Source organism: Rhinoderma darwinii, chromosome 4, assembly GCF_050947455.1.
Source record: "Rhinoderma darwinii isolate aRhiDar2 chromosome 4, aRhiDar2.hap1, whole genome shotgun sequence".
NCBI lineage: Eukaryota > Metazoa > Chordata > Amphibia > Anura > Rhinodermatidae > Rhinoderma > Rhinoderma darwinii.
This window is the reverse complement of record NC_134690.1, coordinates 230608138-230630675: the sequence shown is the minus strand read 5'-3', so window position 1 is coordinate 230630675 and position 22538 is coordinate 230608138. Positions and strand designations below refer to the sequence as shown.

Below are 22538 nucleotides of genomic sequence, written 5' to 3'. Positions count from 1 at the left end.
CCCTGAAGTATCTTATGAACTCCATATGTATGTATGTATGTATGTATAGATAGCTATAAAATTAAACAGATTATCTATTTAGCTTCAAAGTACTAATTAATTTTGCTAATCTAAAATAACATATGATATAGCTCAATAGTATAAACGGTGTAGCAAAGGACTCTATGTTGGGGAAACATCTTTTTATTTTTCCATAATTCAACTATAGAATCTAGATATTAGTAGCGGACTATATTCATGGATAAATTGATTCTGATTATTAGACCCAAGTAGTTGTTATACTCTTGTGGAAGACTCAGATTTAATTATTATTCCCGTTATGACCATATAGAGATGCACCACTGATTGCCTTCTCCATAAAAATACCGAACATATCCTTTTAACGCGACTTGGTGGATATATGAATTGCTTGTTTGATTGTAAAAATATTCATACTTGCTATCAAAATTGATTGTTTTGTCTTACGAAAGATCGATATGCACTATCCATAACGTCTCTTCTAATTATCCCCATGAAACATTATGTCTATGACCACAGAACCAATGAATGAATTTGGGACACTATAAATACACTGTGTTTGGCAGCACCTGTCAAACTGCTCTGAAGAAATCCCGTTCAGGGATGAAACGCGTCAGCTGTTCTAAATTAACAGGGCCGGTAGTGACGTCCAAGCCCTGCCCTGAGAATCCCTGTCCATGAGATACCACATGGAAGGAAACCTACTCTGGAATTTCAACTCACCTGGTTGCTAGCGTGCGATCCTGCCCTGTCGGGTCTGCGTCTCTCGAAGTGTGCCTAATCCACCTTGATGCCGGCATGTGATCCTGTCCTCTCAGGTCCGTGTCTCTCTGAGTGCAGTGGCGAAATACCCGCATGGATCAAGGGAGGAGATCGTCATTTGATGTGATGGTAGAGATTTGGAGGCTTTGAATTAAATGTGTAGCCATACAGATGAACCTTGCTTCTGTGGAGATCTACCATTTTCCATCTTTGGGCTGACTACCTCTACAACTGGCTTCTCGGCACTCGCTGGATTTTTAAGGTAAAAACCCTATACAAATTATAAGAGTGCCTTGCATTAAAGCTCAAGATCACGAGGGCTACACAATTGACCCAAAGGGGCTGTGAAAAGACTTCCTTAGAACTAAGGATCCACTTAAGAGAGGAAAAAACACGCTGTAAACCACATCCCCTTAATACATGGGGCTACCTTCCTATCTTTGGAGTTATATGCGTATAAAAAGATTCTTTTCAAAAAACATCATTACCAGTTACTCCTGATAGGAACTCTGGCTATTTTGCGATTTAAATAACAGATATGGTTGAAAACCGCAAGTGTGAACACTACCCAGCGGTTTTTTCATTTGGAACTTTCTATCTTTTCAAAACCGCTCTGTACATATATAGTACGTTGTATAATCAATTGGTAATATCTCTATTGTATTAAGGGTGCCATTGTATGTCCTTTTTCCTGGCCAGGAGGTTCTTTTTATAAAAAATATATACTTTTGTTGTTGTAAAAATTTATTTTGCCGGTATTATCTGGATTCTAAAATAAAATACTATATTTAATTTTACTTAACCCAAGAGTGCCTATTTATATTCCTGGATCATTTTTCTTTTTTCTTTTTTCCATAATCTTTATCAGGAATGGCACCGTGCTATATTATATTGCAATTTTGGGTTTGTTAGGTATGGTTTGGTTATAACCACATATTTTTTCTTTATAATTTACATAAATCCCCCCTACTGTCATACTGCGTGGCAAGAGTGAAAATACCAGTCTCATGCAAAGTACTAAGTAGAATATATAATACTAGAAAAATACCCATGACACATATTGATTAACAACATTGGCAGTTTTATTGTCAAGTGAATAGAAAAGATTTTTACCTGATTCGACTCTGGAGAACGCAACATACAATTGTCCATACGAGAAACAATGGCCACTTCATTAATGTTTGAACGAGCCTTGATGCTGACTAGGGGGTGCCTTATCTGCCCTGATAAACTTATGATTGTCTGAAGGCAAGGATTATGCTGATGTAGCAATTATTTCCTGCCTGGTAGCTGGGAAAATTGCATGGGCATTGCCCTTTTATACGGGGCAATTATTAAGCAGATGCTCATTCATCTGCTGATTGTATCGTTTTAAAAAACTGAAATATTATTGTTGTCGGCAGTACATCTCCTTGTGTAAACAGGGAGACGCGCTGCCGACATTATAATAATGTATGAGGACGAGCGATATGAGTAATGACCACTCGTCTCCATACATAGCTCCTTGTGACAGGAGCAAAAGAGCGCCGATCAACGATGTCTCGTTGATCGGCGCTCATTGCACCGCGGCCAAAATTGTCCGGTCTAATAGGGCCTTTAGCCTCTACCTGATAATCACCCATAAAGTGATACCCATAGATCTGCTAGCAAAGGCGCACCAATGAGATGGGATATCTGCCCTTGTATCTTAAATGTGGGCATGAAACCACTCTCTGACTTCAGTTGCTCCAAATTAAGTCATGTAAAAGCGGTTGTTATAACTTCAGATTTTGCAAAAAAAATATATCTTAAAATCGAGGTTATTGCCTGTAAGCAATGACTTGACTGGCTCTGGAGGAGTTGGCAAGTTTGGTATCTGTACCTTGCCTCCAGGGTAGCACACACTTGGTGCCTCCTTGGGAAACTTTCAGGGTATGTTCACACGTAGAAAAATAAGTGGCTGAAAATGATGGAGCTATTTTCAAGGGTAAACAGCCTCTGATTTCAAGGTGTTTTTGAAGCAGAAAATTAAGCTTCAAGGAGTTTTTCATAGTGTCAATGGAATATCAGCTCCAAAACCGCTCCAAAACCGCCTTTTACAAAGCATGTTTTTAATTCAGCAGCGTAAAAATACACCTCATGTGAACAGCGCAGTGAATCACCTTGCTTTTTGGCCTGGGTTTGGCCAAGAGTCTCTGTGCTTCTGACAGCCACCTGTCTGATCTGTTGCTGAAAAAGCTGGGCCTGATTTTGCTAAGGAGTTTCAGCACCTCAAGCAGCAGTATGACCAGCTTTCCTCCTGCCCATTGAAAACTTCCTGCCAATTGAGGGAGTTCTCTTTGGCTGCATTTTGCAAATGAAGTTAATGGTTAGTTGAGTACAAACTTGCTAAGTTTAGATCCTGAAGGTGTAGTGGCTGGTATAGAAGCCAAGTGCAATACACTTTAGAAACGTGAAATCAAAATCTGACGGCAAAAGTGGCTTTAAAGGTTAACTAAACTTTCAGAAAACTTCTGACATGTCATAGTGACATGTCAGAGTTTTAATCAGTGGGGGTCCAAGCACTGAGACCACTGCCGATCACTAAAACGAAGCGGCCGAAGTGCTCGGATGAGCGACGTGCCGCTTGGTTTCTAATCGGCTTTTCTCGGTCTTTCCAGCTACACATGATGCAGCACAGAGGACACAATAATGTGTAGTTACATCAACTGTATGGTTGTTAGTTGTGTAAGGAAGAAACTTTCCTGCTTATTGAATGAATGGATTGGTGAAGACAGGGAAAACTTACATGTTTTTGGTAGACACATAATTGTTAACTATGTATATGTTGTTATGTCAGGCATGTTTTTATGTACAAATATGAATTTTAATTAGGACAATAGTAGATCTGTTTGTGTTTTGTTTGTAGAATGTTAATGTTGGGAAAAATCATGTGAATTATAAAAATGTATTGCATGCTATAAACTTGAAAATGTGTTGTGTCCAATTTGATGAACAATCTAGACATGGTATAAGGGTTTAATATTTTTATATGCATACATACCCTCATGGTCAAATCAATATGTTGTTGTTTCTTTTTGTAATATTAATAAATATTAGTTCTAATACATTAAATAAGATCCTTAGAATATCCTGCAAAAAGGGTTGTAGCTTAGTCACATAAAGCAGGGTTTTACATATTTATTCTCATGTCTTTGCTATATCAGAAAACATAAAAGGTCGATCTGGACAAAGTTGCTAAAAGAAGTGTTGGATTGATAAAATTAGTGTGATATTTGTTTATTCATTTAAGAAGGGGTGGTGAAGAGTACGCACCATAAAAGTCAGAAGGGGAATACCAGATTTTCACTGTAAGTCATGACCTACGCCTGATATGTGACTGAGATCGTACAGAGTTTTAAAGTCCACCCCACACAGCCTTTATATCGGTTACCACTGTGAACGGAGTCATTAGTGTCTGGATACCGGTAACTGTTCAAGTCTGTCTTTATATTACATATTCAGTAAGTGCAAGTTGCATTTGTCCAAAGGAGCAAGAAGAACCGACAATCTGAGATGGGGTGTTTGCAAAGGTGCCTAGATGATGTACAAGTCCAGCAAGAAAACCATCATCGGGAATAAGGATGGCCATAGAAAAGGGTCTACATTTGCAACCATAGTCATGTCTGAATGCCTCTCACCCATCAAGACAGGTAAAAGAGAGGGTAAAGACAAAAAAAAGACCTCTAAAGTTGTAGAGGGCGGGGACAGATTACTACTAAAGGTCTGTTCTTTAGCTAGCTAGGGAAAGTAGTAAAGTCACCTTGGTAATAGGCCACTGGTGATGAGTACACAATAATTCCCTTTCTTCTCTGCACCAGAGACTGCAGATTTAAAAAAAAAAAAACAACAAAAAAAAAAAGAGGAAACAGATGTCTACAGAATAAAAAGAGACATTTTTATTGCTGTGATTGTCAATCCAATACACTTATGCCATTTTTTAAATCTTTTCCTTTTTGTTTTCAGCCCATTAAAGGCCAAGGTGTTTTTTTGTAAGTAGCAACAGGAAAAGGGAAAGCGTGTAGAGCAGCAACCTGTAGAAAAGTACCACTCCTCAGGGACCAGATTCAAATTACACAAGGAAATTGCTTAACAGTAGAGGAGAGCTATAGGGAGAGATACAGTGCCTAGCATTCATACTGTTACCTCACTGAAATGTTAGTAGGAACGGAGAGGAAAAAGTTACAACACGCCCAACAAAGAAAGGTGACAACTAGTGCAGCACCACCTCCAGAGAAGAGATATGGACCTAGGGGTGAGAGGTGCTACATCCATGCTGATAGAAGATAGATAGGTCCGTAGCACTATTACATTGGTGTAGATTTACATATACATCAGTAGTAGATAATAAAGGGATATATAGCAAGTGAAGAATAAAGATGGGAATAGAATGTACAATAAAGTACTGCCTATAAAAATTTATATAATTTCATGGTTCACATTTATAAGACAAGGGGTGAAGTGCAAAAAGACGTGTTTGTTTGACAAACTAAAGTTTATTATTAATGTGATATGAACGGGTGTAGCTACATTCACACGACGTTCTTTGAAAGGCCGTCACACTGCCGTTTTCAGAACAATGATGTTCTATGGGTGTATTCACACAGCCGTTTTTTTTAATGGCCCGTGAATATTAGCCGTCAAAAAATGGGACATGTCCTATTATTGTCCGTTTACACGGCCCCAAAGAAGTCAATGGATCTGTTTTTAACGGCTATCAATACATGTAACAACCGTTAAAAACGGATCTGTGACATGGGGATTGGCAAGGGAACTACGCCACCTTCGCAGATCCCGTGCAGACGAGAGACCACACCTGAACAAGACGGCGCTGCATCGGAGAGTATGGACTGAAGGACGGGGAGTATGGACTGCTGGGTCTGATTTTGATTTGATTACAGATGTAATTTCTCCTATATGAGCAAATATAAGGACTATAAGGGTATGTACACATGGCCTATTTTCAGCTGTTTTTGGGCCATAAATTCCCCCGAAAAACGGCTAAAAATACGGAGGCTGAACTCCTCCAAACATCTGCCCATTGATTTCAATGGGAAAAACTGCGTTTCGTTCCGACAGGGTGTTTTTGCACGCGTAAAAAAACCGCCCCGTAAAAAGAAGTGCATTACATTTCATGAGCCGTGTTTGTAGCCGTTTTTCATCGGATCAATAGAAAAACAGCTCCAAAAACGGCCGCAAAAACGGCTTGATGCTTAAAACAGACGTTTTTTGTTTAGCGTGTGAACATACCTTTACATTGCTAACACTAAATTGCTAAGATCAATGACTAAAAATAAGTTACAAACATTTCTCCAGCAACACACAATTTCTTCAAAATCGATAGAACTGAAAAGGGATAAGGAGGCAATAACATATTTCAATAGTTGTAATGGGTGAAAACGTCTGGAGAAGACTATGTAGTATATCAGCCAGTTATAGGCTGGTAAAAGTCAAGTTAAATCCTGACAATATATGTTAATTCTGCTTTCCTTCATTTATCCCTCCCTCCATCGTATCCGGTCAGACAACTTTATAGCTGCCCGCAAAAAACAAATTCCCAATAAAATGTAGCTTTAGCTAAAAAATTTCCAGGTTCCCAAAAATAAAGGAAAAAAAAAAAGAACACCAACATTTGTAAAGCAACTTCTCCCGAGTACAGAAATACTCCATATTTGGTCATAAACTGCTGTTTGGGCACATAGTAGGGCTCAGAACTGAAGGAGCGCCATTTGACTTTTGCAGTGCAGATTTTGCTGGATTGATTTCTGGGCGCTATGTCGCATTTGTGACATTTGCAAAAACTCCAAAACAGTGAAAACCCCTCAGATGTAACCCCATTTTGGAAACTACACCCCTCAAGGTATTCATCTAGGGGTGTAGTGAGCATGTTAACCCCGCAGGTGTTTTCCAGAAATTAGTGTACACATGATGTTGCAGAGTGAAAATGGGAATTTTTCCATAGATATGCCAATATGTGGTGCTCAGCTTGTGCCACCATGAAAAGACAGCTCTCTAATTATTATGCTGTGTATCCCGGTTTTAGAAACACACTACATGTGGCCCTAATCTTTTGCCTGGACGATCGACAGGGCTTAGGAGTGAGAGAGTACCAGGCCTAACTTGGCGATTTACAAAGTATTGGTTCACAATTGCAGAGGGTCTGATGTGAAATCATAAAAGAAACCTGAGAAGTGACCCCATTTTGGAAACTATACCCCTAAAGGCATATATTAAGGGGTGTAGTGAGCATTTTCACCCCACAGGTCTCTTCCATAAATGATTGCGCTGCGAATGGTGCAAAGTAAAAATTAAAATTTTTCCCTAGATATGCCATTTCAGTGGGAAATATGTCGTGCCCAGCTTGTGCCACCCCAAAAATTGTTAAAAGGGTTCTCCCTGGTTTGACGATGCCATATATGTGGAAGTAAACTGCTGTTTGGGCACGCTGTAGGGTTCAGAAGGGAGGGAGCGCCATTTGGCTTTTGGAGCGTGGATTTTGCTTGGTAGTAATTTTGTTTGGAGTTTTACTGGTATTTTAGTTTATAATGTGAGGGTATATGTAAGCTGTGCGGAGTACATCAGGGGCATAGTCAGGTGGTATAATAATGGGGTAAAAACAAACAATAAAATAATCCATAGATCTTTGTTACGCTGTGAAGCAATCCTTTATGCACAGGCCGGTGTCGCACTGATAAATGGTGTCCTTTCTTATTCCCCTTTTGGTCCACACTCTCCACCTTTGCAGTTTGGGGAATTTCGCTGGGAAAGTGTTGTCTTGGTATAATACGGGCACCCTCGCTTCCAGCAGATATGTTTGGGTCTTCCCCTTCCTGGTTCCCTAATTTTAGGCCCTTGATAAATCGCATTTTGAAACAGAACAAATGTTCCCCTCGGCCCTGCACAACTGCATATTCCTGACTTTTTGGAGCCTTAACTTATATTATGTTTTCATAGACGTAGTGGTATGAGGGCTTGTTTTTTTGCAGGACAAGCTGTAGTTATTATTGGTACCATTTTGGGGTACATGTGACTTTTTGATCACTTTTTCTCCTTTTTTTTTTTGGGGAGGCAAGGTGATCAATAAAAGCAATTCTGGCATAGTTTCTTATTATTTTTTTTTATATAGCGTTCACCACGCGTCATAAATTACATCTTAACTTTATTTTGTGGGTCAGTAAGAGTCCGGCGATACCAAATTTCTAGCACTTTTTTATGTTTTACACCTTTTTGCACAATAAAATTACTTTTGTAAAAATAATGTATTTTTTCTGTCATGTTGTGGGAACCAGAACTTAAATTTTTTTGTTGACGGAGCTGTATGAGGGCTTGTTATTTGCGAGACGAGCTATAATTCTTATAGGTATAATTTTTGTATACATGCGACTTTTTGATCACATTTTATTTCAATTTTTGGAAGACAAAGTAACCAAAAAACAGCAATTCTGACAAAGATTTTTTTGTTTTTTTTAAGGCGTTCACTGCGTGGGATAAATAACATAATATTTTTATAGCTCAGGTGGTTACGGACGCGGAAATAACAAATATGTATGGTTTATTTTTTTCAATAATAAATGACTTGATAAGGGAAAATGGACGATTGTGTTTTATTTTGTTACTTGAATCTTTTATTTTATTTTTTACAACTTTTATTTTTACACTTTTTTTTTAGTCCCAACTGTTTGATTGCTGTTCTAATACATTGCACTACCTATGTAGTGCAATGTATTAGAACGGTCAGTTGTTCACTAACAGCAAACAGATCAGGCTCCACCTCTGGGCGGGGGCCTAATCGGCTTCCGTAATGGCCGACCAGGAGGCAATTGTTAGGCCTCCTGTTGCCATAGTAGCAGTAGGCAGCTGCATCTAAGGGGTTAATGGCAGGGATCGGAGCTAGCTCCGGTTCCTGCCGTTACAGCAGGGTGTACGCTGTAACATACAGCGGAAACCCACTGCTGACGACGCCGGTTCAGCTTCTTACCATTGGTACCGGAAGCCTTTTAGGCCCCGCCTCTGAGTGAGGATTAGGAGGATTCTGATGCTGCCAGTATTCGTATTCTGTTGCTGCCATTGAAGCCACCGGAAACCCAGCAATCACGTTGCTGGGGTGCCGGTGGCTAAAAAACCCTCAGATGCTTTGATCTCTATTGAATGCAGCATCTGAGTGGTTAATCGGCTGGATCGGAGGCTAGCTCCGGTCCTGGCCCTTACATCAGGGTCTCAGCTGTAACATACAGCTGGCACTCGGCGGTGATCATGCAGGCTCAGCTCCTGAGGCCGCACTATCACCGCGACGTATCGGTACTGCGCTTTGCGGGAACCCCTGTCCGACAGCGCCGTGTATATATACGGCAGATGTCTGGAAGGAGTTAAGGCTGAATCTAATCTTCTGGATCTCTCTGCGGCGTTTGACTTTGTAGTCCACCAACTCCTACTCAATATGCTTCACTCTATTGGTTAAGGACACTCTGCTCTCTCTTGGTTGTCTTCCTAGCTCTCTGACCGTTCATTTAGTGTATCATTTGTTGGCTCTACTTTTTCTTCTCCTCTTCCCCTTGCTGTTGGGTTCCTCAGGGTTCAGTACTAGGTCCTCTCCTCTTTTCTCTCTACACAGCCCCTATTGGACAAAGCATCAGCAGATATCGCTTCCAATACCATCTAATCACTGATGACACCCAATTATATACCGCTCACTGTGACATCTCCCCCGCTCTAATACAAAACAACGGATTGTCTGTCCGCTGACTCTAACATCATGTCCTCTCTCCATCTGAAACTGAGTCTTTCAAAAACGGAGCTCCTTATGTTTCTACCATCTACTAACCTACCTAAACCTGAGGTCTCTATCTCAGTGTGTGGTAATACAATAACTCCTAGGCAGCACGCCCGCTATTTTGGGGTTATGTTTGACACAGATCTTTCTATTACTCCTTATATACTTAATCACTTGCGTGCTCATGTCACCTCCACCTTACAAACAATCTCTTTTTTTACTGTGGAAACAGTCAAAACTCTCATTGTCGCTCTGATTCAGTCTCGTCTTGACGGCCTTGACTAACTCATTACGAATACTAAACTCACTAAACTCTCCCATCTCCAATCTATCCTTAATGCAGAGGCCAGGCTCATCTTTCTGACCAACTGCTACGCCAATAAATATATACTTAGCCGCTCTGGCGACCCAATGAATCCATAAAACTGAGTTTAATGGTACTGAAGGTGTCTTCCTTTCTTTCTCTATACTTTGTAGTTCTACAGCCTTCCCTGGCGTCTTCCGAGGTTTCAAAGAAGCCTACTATAGAGGAGACATCAAATAGAGTAGCACCACCAGTAACTAGTAAAAAGCATAAGGTATTTAATTCTACTCAAAAACAAGATTTTTTTAAATCACCGTGTAATTAAAAATATGGCACGCCAAGTCAGCCCTACACCAATGCTTCAACCCTGTGCCAGTCACTGTGCTGGTTTCCCATTCCCTTTAGAATACAATATAAACTTACTCACCCACAAAGCTTTCCACAGTTCTGCACCTTCTTACATCTCCTGCCACATCTCTGTCTACCACCCTCTACTTTATGCCAACGATCTTGGATTAACGTCCTACATAATCCAAACCTAACACACCCATCTACAATACTTTTCTCGTGCTGCACCAGTCCTCTGGAATGCGCTACCCCGAACAATACAATTAGTTCCCAACATCCACAGTTTTAGGTGTGTCCTGAAAACACATCTTTTTAGACAGGTCTATCACATTACCTAATCTGAATTCTTTCCTTTTCCCCCTATTACATTAGCCATCAGAACCTGACCCCTCCATTCAACAGTATTCCCCACACTCCTTGTACCCTAATGCACTGGCTGGTGATTGCCTCATGCAGCTTTCTAAAAAATCGCTAGACCATTGTACTGAACAAGCACTTTTTACCTGTTAGGTCACCCCTTTTTCCCTCATAGATTGTAAGCTCTTGTGAGCAGGTCCTCATTCCTCTTACTTGAATTGTTAATTAGTCTTGCCACTATGTAATGTCTGATATTGTCTGTACATGTTCCCTCTCAAATGTAAAGTGCTGCAGAATACGTTGGCGGTATATAAAGATTCTTATTATTAATCTACAAAATAAAGTTTAACGTAAAATACCTTTTTTGCTTAAAGTGACACTGAAATAGAATACACTGGCTGCTGCAATACCATATTATTCTCTATGTAAGGAGAGTTTATTTTACTTTATGGCATAATGATGTACACTAAAGATACAAAAAGAAGAAATTAGTACATACAGTTTTACGACTGTGTCCATGGGCCATTGATTCACTTTTAGGTTTCTTTTCTCTTGTTTGTGTTGGCATAGTCCCAAATGCATGAACCTAATGAAAATAAATCACATTTACATCGTATTATAATTAATTAAAAAACAAACCAAAAAGAAAAACCCCAGTGTAAAAACAGTATCGAACTGGTCAGCACTCAAAGTAACTCCGTATTCCTTGCACCTTTTATACCATACTGAGAACACTTGGGTTCCGGTCAGCACGTCTAACCATCCACCCTCATCAGCAGTAGGGGTGAAACATTATTTTACCCGATTAGAGGGTAAATGTAGTAATATATAACGCAGCCCAATTTTTTGGTTTCTTGCTGGGCAAGGCAATTATTAGTAAGTATTGTGCCACTACTGTATTGAAAAAGCCACATGAATGATCATCAGCAAATATAAGCGGACTTTGCTATGCATTGCTATATTTTTTAAAACTGGATGAAACTCCAAGGGACAAATTAAGGAGACAAATTAAAAGGGTTTTCCCCATCAGGGACATTTATGACATATCCTGTGGATATGTCATAAATGTCCCTAATGGGAAAACCCCTTTAAGAAAGCTATATATTACTTAGGTTTAGTATAAATAATTTACTAGTTATTCATAATAATATAATGCACAGGGGTTAAAATATGTTACAAATTCTACCGAAATGAAAGTACCAATTTACTAAGTTTGACAAAACTCAAACAGAATATGTACAGTAGTAGTTTACATCTAGCACGTAAACCAAGTTGTTAATGAACATGAATTCAGTGCAAAGAGCTGTTGGGCAATTTGTTAGTTATTCACAGTGTAGTGGGCCCACATTCTGCTTTGTGGCCATGTTTCTATATTTTGTACAACCCACCATTGGAAAAAGACGAACAGGAATGCTGTAACCTGCAAAATATTCCTACTACAGACATCTCACATACCGCAGTAAAAACCTTATGTGTCAGTATATCAAGCCAATCATTGCTCACCCCACTCTGATAATATCTAACCATATATGCCTACAAGTCACTGTCAAAGCATAACAGTTCAATAATACACAAAAAGTATAAAACAAAAAGCACCACATAATAAATGTATACCTCAAAAATGCAAAATTCTGAGAAATGAACATATCATGCACAACTAAAAAAACATGATCAGAGCTTATGGGAATTTCAGACCAGAATTAAAGGGGTCGTCCGGGCACAGGGTTATTTTTTATACTGATGACTCATAAGTATTTGATCGGCAGGGGGGGGGGGGGGTGTGTGTGTGCTATACAGTGGTCGGAGACATCTGTTTCGGGAACAGACCCTGCATAGCTGGACGCAACCAGGACAGCTGATTGCGCAGGGTCCAGATGTCGGTCCCCTAACGATCATATACTGATGACCTATCCTGTTGATAGGTCATCAGTATAAAAAAGCCCTCTGTGCAACCCCTTTAAATGTTTCAACTAGCAAAATTGCCATAAAGCGGAGCTGCCAGGTCTCCTACATTGTTATTTCATGGGTAATACTAGTATTTAATAAAACAAATATTACAGGAGATTTGACAGCTCCTCTTTTAAAAACCCTTACAGACACGGACAATTTTGGACTAATTGCATTCCAAGAGCCATAACTTTTTTAATATCCCATTGATGTATCCGTATGAGAGCTATGGAGCCAGTTGTATTTTAAAATAGCACCATTTTGGGGTACATATCATTTGTTGTTTAACTTTTTTAAAAGTTTGGTTAACATAGAACTTATTAAATGACAAAATAAAATGGTGATGGATTGGAATAAAAATATTTGCAATTTTTTTGTGCTTTTTGTTTATACATTTGTCATGTGGTATACATTTTATGTTAGCTTTAATCTACGAGTCGCTTCAATTGTGTTGATACTTTGTATCTTTTTATAGTTTACTATTTTCACTGATAAAAAAAAATTATGCAAAAAAAAAGGGTTATATATATATTTTTTTTATTACACTGTATTTAAACTTCTTATTTTGTACCTCTAGGGGATGATCGCTCGTATAATGCATTAAAAAACTTGGAATTTCAAAGCATTAGTGCCAGTGATACAACAACAGGCAATCTATTCCAGTTTAGCGAACGTAAACAAACATTTATTTTACAAAAAAACAAGAAAAGAAAGCATGGTCTTTCAAAACCCCAGAAATCATACCTCACAGAGATGCTAGAATAAATTTTTACCTTGTATAGATTTGTAGATCAGTCTCAGAAGGAGCATCTGAGAGATTAAGTCCATATGTGTCTTTTGTGGAATGAGACGTTGCCTAAAAGAGAATCAAAAGCAGTTACGCTTATGGAATTGTTCAGACTGACAGGGCATCCATTATTAATTTACAAAGATATATAATTACTAAAATGGTTATAATAATAAACTTATATTGATCTATGAATATCTATCGATCGATGAACACTATCTTGTATATGTATTCTTAATTCCTTTAATGCAGGGCATAATGAGATGGGTGCAGGATTATGAATTATTCTGGATTATTATATGATAATAGTACTTAGAGGGCCTAGAGAAGGACAGTGCAAAATAAAATGCTTATACAGAATATACCACCATATCTTTGTTTTTCAACTCCTTAAATTTTTTCCTCCCCACCTCCCAAAAGCCATAACTTTATTTTTCTTTCAACATACCTACCCGTGTGAGTTTTTTTTTCTTTGCAAGACAAGTTGTAGTTTTTAATGGCACCATTTAATGTACCACAATATGTACTCGAAAGCATTTAAAAATGTATTTGATGGGTCGAATGGAAAAAAAAAACAAGAAATTCCTCCACTGCTTTTAGTTTTACCGCGTTCATCAAGCAGAAAAAAACTATGTGATAGCTTTATTCTGCAGGTCAGTATAAAAACAGCAAAACCAAATTTATTTATTTATTACCCATTACATAATAAAAGCTCTTTGTAAAAAAAATAAAAAAATAGTTTTGTGTTGCCATATTCTGAGACAAATAACTTTAACTCCTTCCCGCTTTGGCCACTTTTGACCATCTTGACAGAGCCTAATTTTTCAAAATGGACATGTTTCACTTTATGTGGTAATAACTTCGGAATGCTTTTACCAAAGCGATTCTGAGATTGTTTTCTTGTGACACATTGGACTTTATGATATTGGCAAAATTTGCTCGATACATTCAGTAATTAATTTTGAAAAACACCAAAATGTAGCAAAAAATTTCAATTTTCTAAATTTAAATGTGGCTGTTTGTAAGACAGGCAGTTAAACCACGCAAAATTGTTGCTAATTAACATCCCATATTCCTACTTTAAATTGGCATCCTTATGATCGTGTCAAAATTTGTTCAATACATTCAGTATTTGATTGTGAACAAAAACAAAAGTTTGCGAAAAATTGCTAATTATCTAAATTTAAATGTATCTGCTTGTAATACAGGCAGTTAAACCATACACAATTGTTGCTAATTAACATCCCCCATATGTCTACTTTAGTTTGGCATCGTTTTTTGAACATCCTTTTATTTTTCTAGGACGTTACAAGGCTTAGAACTTTAGCAGCAATTTCTCAAATTTTCAAGAAAATGTCAAAAGGCTATTTTTACAGGGGGCAGTTCAGTTGTGAAGCGGCTTTGAGGGCCTTATATATTACAAACCCTCAATAAGTCATCCAATTTTAAAAACTTCACCTCTCAAAGTATTCAAAACAGCATTTAGAAAGTTTCTTAACCCTTTAGACTTTTGACAGGAATTAAAGCAAAGTAGAGGTGAAATTTACACATTTCATATTTTTTTTGCAGAAATTCATTTTTAAACCATTTCTCTTGTAACACACAAAGTTTTACCAGAGAAACACAACTCAATATTTATTCCCCATGTTCTGCAGTTTTAGGAAATATCCCACATGTGGCCCTAGTATTCTAATGGACAAACACCAGCCTCAGAAGCAAAGTGGATTTTGGGGCCTCCTTTTTATTAAAATATATTTTAGGCACCATGTCAGGTTTGAAGGGCTCTTGCGGTGCTAAAACAGTGGAAATCCAGTGAGCATTTTGACCCCACGAGTTAATTGCAGAAATTATTGAAAGTAGGCTGTGAAAATTAAAAACGTTAACTTTTGAAATTTTTTTCTCATTTCCACAAGTGCTAAAGGGGAAAAAGCACCACAACATTTGTTAAGCAATTTCTCCAGAGTAGAACAATACCCCACATGTGGTCATAAACGGATGTTTCAATACACAGCAGGGCTTAGGAGGCAAAGAGTGCCATTTGGCTTTTGGAGCTCAAATTTAGCAGGAATGGTTTGCGGAGGCCATGTCGCATATGCAAAGCCCCTTAAGGGGACAAAACAGTGGAAACCCCACACAAGTGACCCCACTTTGGAAACTACACCCCTCAAGGTATTCACCTAGGGGTGTAGTGAGCATTTTAACCCCGCAGGTGTTTTGCAGAAATTAGTGTGCACTCGATGTTGGAGAGTGAAAATGGGAATTTTTTCCATAGATATGCCAATATGTGGTGCCCAGCTTGTGCCACCATAACAAGACCGTTCTCTAATTATTATGCTGTGTTTCCTGGGTTTTAGAATCACCCTACATGTGGCCCTGATCTTTCAGTGAAAGATTACCTTGCGAAATCAAGGCCTAATTTGGCGATTTACAAAGTATTGGATCACAATTGCAGAGGCTCTGATGTGAAATAATAAAAGAAACCCTTGAAAAGTGACCCCATTTTGTAAACTACACCCCTCAAGGCATTTATTAAGGGGTGCAGTGAGCATTTTCAGCCCACAAGTCTTTTCCATAAATGGCAGCGATGCGGATAGTGCTAAGTAAAAATTTTAATTTCCCTAGATATGCCAATTTAGTGACAAATATGTCGTGCCCAGCTTGTGTCATTAAAGACACACACCCCAAAATTTTTTAAAAGGGTTCTCCCAGGTATGGCGATGCCATATATGTGGAAGTAAAAAGCTGATAGGGCACGCTGTATGGTTAAGAAGGGAGGGAGCACCATTTGGCTTTTGGAGAGCGGATTTTGCTTGGTAGTAGTTTTTTGGGGAGTTTTACTGGTATTTCAGTTTATAATGTGGGGTTACATGTAAGCTGGACAGAGTACATCAGGGGCATAGTCAGGTGGTATAATAATGGGGTAAAAAAAACATTAAAATAATCCATAGATGTGTGTTACGCTGTGACACAATCCTTTATGCACAGGCCAATGTCGCCCTGATAAATGGTCCTTATTTATTCCCCTTTTGGTCCACACTCCGCACCTTTGCAGTTTGGAGAATTTTGCTGGGAAAGTGTTGTGCTTGTATAATACGGGCGCCCTCGCTTCCAGCAGATATGTTTGGGTCCTTCCCTTCCTAGTTCCCTAATTTTAAGGCCTTGATAAATCGCCTCTTGAAACAGCAATTCTGGCATAGTTTTTTAGGTTTTTTTTTATACAGCGTTCACCATGCGCTATAAATTACATGTGAACTTTATTCTGCGGGTCAGTACGATTCCGGCGATACCAAATTTATAGCACTTTTTTATCTTTTTGCACAATAAAATTACTTTTGTAAAAAAAAAGCTTTTTTCTGTCGCCATGTTTTGAGAACCATAACTTTTTAGTTTTTTTGTCGACGGAACTGTATAAGGGCTTGTTTTTTGCGAGACGAGCTATCGCATTGATAGGTACCATTTTTGGATACAGGCGACTTTTTGATCACTTTTTATTCTAATCTTTGTAGGGCAAAGTGACCAAAAAACAATTCTGGCATGGCTTTTTACGTCGTTCACCGCGTGGAATAAATAGCATAATATTTTTTTTACAGTTCAGGCCGTTACGAACGTGATGATACCAAATATGTATGGTTTATTTTATTTTTTTCAATAATAAAGGACTTGATAAGGGAAAAAGGTCAATTGTGTTTTATTTTATTACATGAAACTTTATTTTACAACTCCCCCCCCCTTTATTTACACTTTTCTTTAGTCCCACTAGGGGTGATTTTCATTCACTGACAGCAAGCCGATTAGGATTCACCTCTGGATGGGGCCTAATCAACTTCCGTATTGGCAGAGCAGGAGGCCATTGTTAGGCCTCCTGTTGCCATAGAAACATCTGCTGACATCCACCATTGATGACGCCGGCTCAGCTCCTGAGCTATCTTGACAGCAGCTACGGAAGCCTTTTAGGGCCCGCCTACTGTCGGCGTCTGAAAGGCTTCCGTTCTAGGCATACCGGGAGGCTAGTGTTAGGCCTCCGGTTGCCTTTGCAGCCACCGGCACTGTGGCAATTTCATTGCTGGGGAGCGATGAGCTGCAAACCCCTTAAATGCAGCGATTGCTTTTGACCACTACATTTAAGGGGTTAATGGCGGGGATCGGAGAAAACTTCGGTCCCCGCCATTACCGCAGGGTGTCAGCTGTAACATACAGCCGACACCCGGGGATGGTGGCACCAACTCAGCTTCTGAGCCGGTGTCCACCATTTGCCGAATGGATTTGGCAAAATGCGGGAAGCACTAGCTTCCCGCATACAAATGTCGATAAGGGGTTAAACACGTTTTGACAATGGACTTGTGTGAGGACATGTTATTTGCGGGGCAAGTGTAGTTTTTATTAGTACTATCTTGGGGTACATATGACTTTTTGATCACTTGGTTTTCCAATTTTCTTAGGTAAACTGACCACAAAATTAGCAATTATGGCGTTTTTTTTCTTTGTTAGTTTTTCCACAGCGTTCACAATGTGGGTTGAATGTTATATTGCAATAGTTCAGATATTTACAGACGCTGCAATACCAATTATGTTTATATATTTATTTTACCTTACTTTGGGGGAAAGTGTTTCATTGGTTTACTTTTAATATTATTTTTGGGAATATTACTATGAACATGAACAATTTTTAACATATTTTTTTTTTTTAGTTCCACTAGGGGGACTTGAACATTCGATTGTTAGATCGATGATGCAAAACACTGCACTACTCATGGAATACCTCTGGATTGGCTCAATAGGAGGACCAAGATAGCAGATCTGGAGCCATTCATTAGACTCTCAGGCTGCCATGACAACAATCACCCCCCTCTGCCTAATGGCTTAGATGCCGCAGTTAAACGGCTAGGAGAATCGTTACCTCCAATGCCGGCCAGTAGTGTGAGGTGTACTATACAGCTAAAACTTGCAGTGTATGAAGCGGTCTTAGCCCATGAGCCCGCTCGATACTCTCCCTATCGATTATGACGTACATTTCTGTCAAATGTCGGTAAGGGGTTAATGACAAGAAGTTTGTAATTGGTTTTCTATGAACTCTGTGCTGAAATGAAATACCATACTGTTAGATTTCCTGGATTAGCAAATATTGGATTAAAGGAATTTGACATTTTATTAAAAATTATTTCTTTATTTTACCAGACAATTATCCAGGTAATTATAGACCAGTAAGCTTAACATCCATCGTGGGGAAAATGTTTGAGGGGCTATTGAGGGACTATATACAGGATTATGTGACAATAAATAGCATTATAAGTGACAGCCAGCACGGTTTTACTAAGGACAGAAGTTGTCAAACTAACCTAATCTGTTTTTATGAAGAGGTGAGCAGAAGTCTAGACAGAGGGGCCGCTGTGGATTTAGTGTTTTTGGACTTTGCAAAGGCATTTGACACTGTCCCCCATAGACGCCTAATGGGTAAATTAAGGACTATAGGTTTAGAAAATATAGTTTGTAATTGGATTAAGAATTGGCTCAAGGACCGTATCCAGAGAGTTGTGGTCAATGATTCCTTCTCTGAATGGTCACCGGTTATAAGTGGTTTACCCCAGGGTTCAGTGCTGGGACCACTATTATTCAACTTATTTATTAATGATATAGAGGATGGGATTAATAGCACTATTTCTATTTTTGCAGATGACACCAAGCTATGTAATATAGTTCAGTCTATGGAAGATGTTCATGAATTGCAGGCAGATTTAAACAAACTAAGTGTTTGGGCGTCCACTTGGCAGATGAAGTTTAATGTAGATAAATGTAAAGTTATGCATCTGGGTACCAACAACCTGCATGCATCATATGTCCTAGGGGGAGCTACACTGGCAGATTCACTTGTTGAGAAGGATCTGGGTGTACTTGTAAATCATAAACTCAATAACAGCATGCAGTGTCAATCAGCTGCTTCAAAGGCCAGCAGGGTATTGTCGTGTATTAAAAGAGGCATGGACTCGCGGGACAGGGATGTAATATTACCACTTTACAAAGCATTAGTGAGGCCTCATCTAGAATATGCAGTTCAGTTCTGGGCTCCAGTTCATAGAAAGGATGCCCTGGAGTTGGAAAAAATACAAAGAAGAGCAACGAAGCTAATTAGGGGAATGGAGAATTTAAGTTATGAGGAAAGATTGAAAGAATTAAACCTATTTAGCCTTGAAAAAAGACGACTAAGGGGGGACATGATTAACTTATATAAATATATTAATGGCACATACAAAAAATATGGTGAAATCCTGTTCCTTGTAAAACCCCCTCAAAAAACAAGGGGGCACTCCCTCCGTCTGGAGAAAAAAAGGTTCAAGCTGCAGAGGCGACAAGCCTTCTTTACAGTGAGAACTGTGAATCTATGGAATAGCCTACCACAGGAGCTGGTCACAGCAGGGACAGTAGATGGCTTTAAAAAAGGGTTAGATAATTTCCTAGAACAAAAAAATATTAGCTCCTATGTGTAGAAATTTTTCCTTCCCTTTTCCCTTCCCTTGGTTGAACTTGATGGACATGTGTCTTTTTTCAGCCGTACTAACTATGTAACTATGTAACTATGTAACATGGCATACAACAATTATAAAGCATAATTGCAATTGGAAAAAGAATAGTGTTACTATATTATGGACTATAAAGAAAATATATATGCATAAATATGGTTTTATTCTTATCGACAATTTGAAAGAAATTCCGTTGCATTTTTACACCAAAAGAGCAGACTTATCAAGCCGAAGCAATTATATCACTGTAAATGTAAACATTAACTACCACTAAAAGTTATCTTTAGGGTATGTGCCAAATTTTTCAGGCAGATTTTGAAATGCAAGTGTTTTGAAATGTACACTTTATTTAGGCTTTTTTTTATTTAAAAAAAATAAATCTTATTTTTAATCTTTTAATTCAGCAAATACAAGAAACGCAAGCAGTTTTTGGTTAAAAAAAATATACTATCGGGGCGTGGCCGCAAGCGCATGTGTTGTTCCAGCTCCCTAGCTCCTAGGCTATAATCGGCTAACATCGGCTCTCACAGGGCTCATCCGTGATTTTAAATAACAGCACCGTTAACCGGACACCGTAAGGATACTTACCTTGTCAAGATGGGAAGGATTCGCAAGAAACCGGCCGCTGCAAAGATGACAGAGTTCTTCCCGGCGGCGAGGTCCCAAAATGGCGCCGGATCACCGTCTTCAGAGAGGTCAGAGGAGCATGTAGCTGACCGCAGATCTTCTGGGGCTGTTAGAGGTGCAGGCCTCGCAGTCTCCTCACCCTGCTTTCCTCGATCTTCGGACCCTGCATTGCTGCATACCGGGCCTCAAGCTGGACTGTTCTCCTCCAGGCCGCCATCTTCCCCAACAGTGAGTACTGATAACTCTCCTTCAGACCATGTGCTAAACATGGCGTCTGAGATGTTACACAGCACAGGGGCTGATAAACCAGTGACTGAATCTGCACTTAAACTCATGCTGCACGATTTTCATGCTTCTATACAGCAGTCTATTCAGCATGCATTCCATGATTTACAAAAAGATTTCATGGCCCTGGGGGATAGAACCTCTCACATTGAAACTAAGTTATCAGAATACTCTGTGGCCCATAATGACTTAGTGGACTCTAATATCTGTTTGGAAGAACAAGTGGAAGCATTGTCGTGTAAAATTGCGGATTTGGAGGACAGGTCACGTCGAAATAATGTGCGCTTTAGGGGCATTCCTGAAGATATAACAAATGCTCAACTGATGGAATATTTAATGGATCTATTTGTGGCCCTGTTGCCGGAGACGCCGCAGGGAGATTTGCTGGTGGATAGGGCGCATCGTATCCCTAAACCTAAATCCCTGCCGACATCGACACCAAGAGATGTGATTGCCCGGATACACTTTTACCATTTCAAAGATAAGCTTCTCCTGGCAGCGAGAAACTCAACCTCTCTACCTGAGAGATTTAAAAATATACAGCTATTTGCTGATCTTTCAGCAGCTACACTACTTCGCAGGAAAGAATTTGGCCCCACAACACGTGTCTTACGGGACTGCCAGATACCCTATAAATGGGGGTTTCCTGTTAAATTGGTTATCTCGTACAAAGATTCAAGGCATGTTGCGGACACTCCGGCTAAAGCCGCGGCACTCATCACCAAGTGGAATTTAGAATCTGGGGGACTACCAAAAGGGGGATCTTCTCCACGGCTCCGAGCTGTCAACCCAGCTACAAAGTTTCACCGCCTTGAGGAGGAATGGCGCGAAGTGCGCCATCGTCGGTCTTCTTTATCTTAACCTCCAGTGGGGGTTCCCATTTAAATCCTCTGTTATTGCTTACACTGCTGGAATGCATTGTTCATGTATAAGTAGCCTCTGTGGAGGCAGTTATTCTATGCCAGTATTGGATGAGTTTTAAGCTTTATGCTTTTTGTTTTGAGGGGATGAGCTCGTTGATATGGCCTAGGGTAGGGTCATGTCTGCTAGTGTTGATGCAGATTTCCCTCCCTTCTGGGGTTGTACTATCTGCTTGTCAGATAGGACCTGGATTGCTATGTTTAGTTGTTTGTTTAAGGATATACGCGGGTTGGATCCGGTGGTTCAGTTACTCACACTCACAGGTCATAAGATACTAGATCTCATAACTAGTTTGAAATTACAGGTGGGGTTGTTACACCGTGAGAAACGGGCCTTTACGCAAGTACATTTTAACAGTCAATATGGTACTTAAATTTTCCTCCCTGAACACTAAAGGGTTAAATAGCCCTTTCAAACGCTCCATGTTATGGGCTGAAGCTAAGAAATTGCAGGCATCGGTGTTATGTGTACAAGAGACACACTTAAATCAGGCAGACACATTTCGTTTAAAACACAAGCATTTTCCCCACATATATACAGCCCCGGCAGTTGCAAAGAAAAGAGGTGTGTCTATTATAATTAATCACGCAGTTGCATTTGTACAGGATCATATCCATATTGATCCTGGAGGCCGGTATATCATTCTAGTGTGCCATTTGAATAATGTACAGTATACTATTGTCAATGTATATGCGCCAAACACTCATCAGATCCGATTCCTTAATAGACTTTTTAGAAAGATTCATCAGATTCAAAAAGGGCATCTTATAATAGTAGGAGACTACAATAAAGTTATGTGGCCGTCTTTAGACACTACAACACTGGGAGCGGTGCATTCTCCCTCGGAACTATTCAAAACTATGTCAGAGGAGGGTCTGG

General features: G+C 39.4%; 1 protein-coding gene across 3 annotated transcripts in view; it reads right to left on the bottom strand.

Moving 5' to 3' along the window:
* FIG4 (FIG4 phosphoinositide 5-phosphatase) overlaps window positions 1–22538 on the bottom strand; it is a 338548-nt gene that overhangs the window by 61696 nt on the left and 254314 nt on the right. For all 3 annotated transcript variants that reach the window (XM_075862266.1, XM_075862267.1, XM_075862268.1), the window contains 2 exons: window positions 13298–13380; window positions 11077–11163 (listed from right to left, as the gene is read on the bottom strand). In XM_075862266.1, coding sequence (XP_075718381.1) covers window positions 11077–11163; window positions 13298–13380 — 170 coding nt within the window. The remainder of the gene's footprint in view (window positions 1–11076; window positions 11164–13297; window positions 13381–22538) is intronic.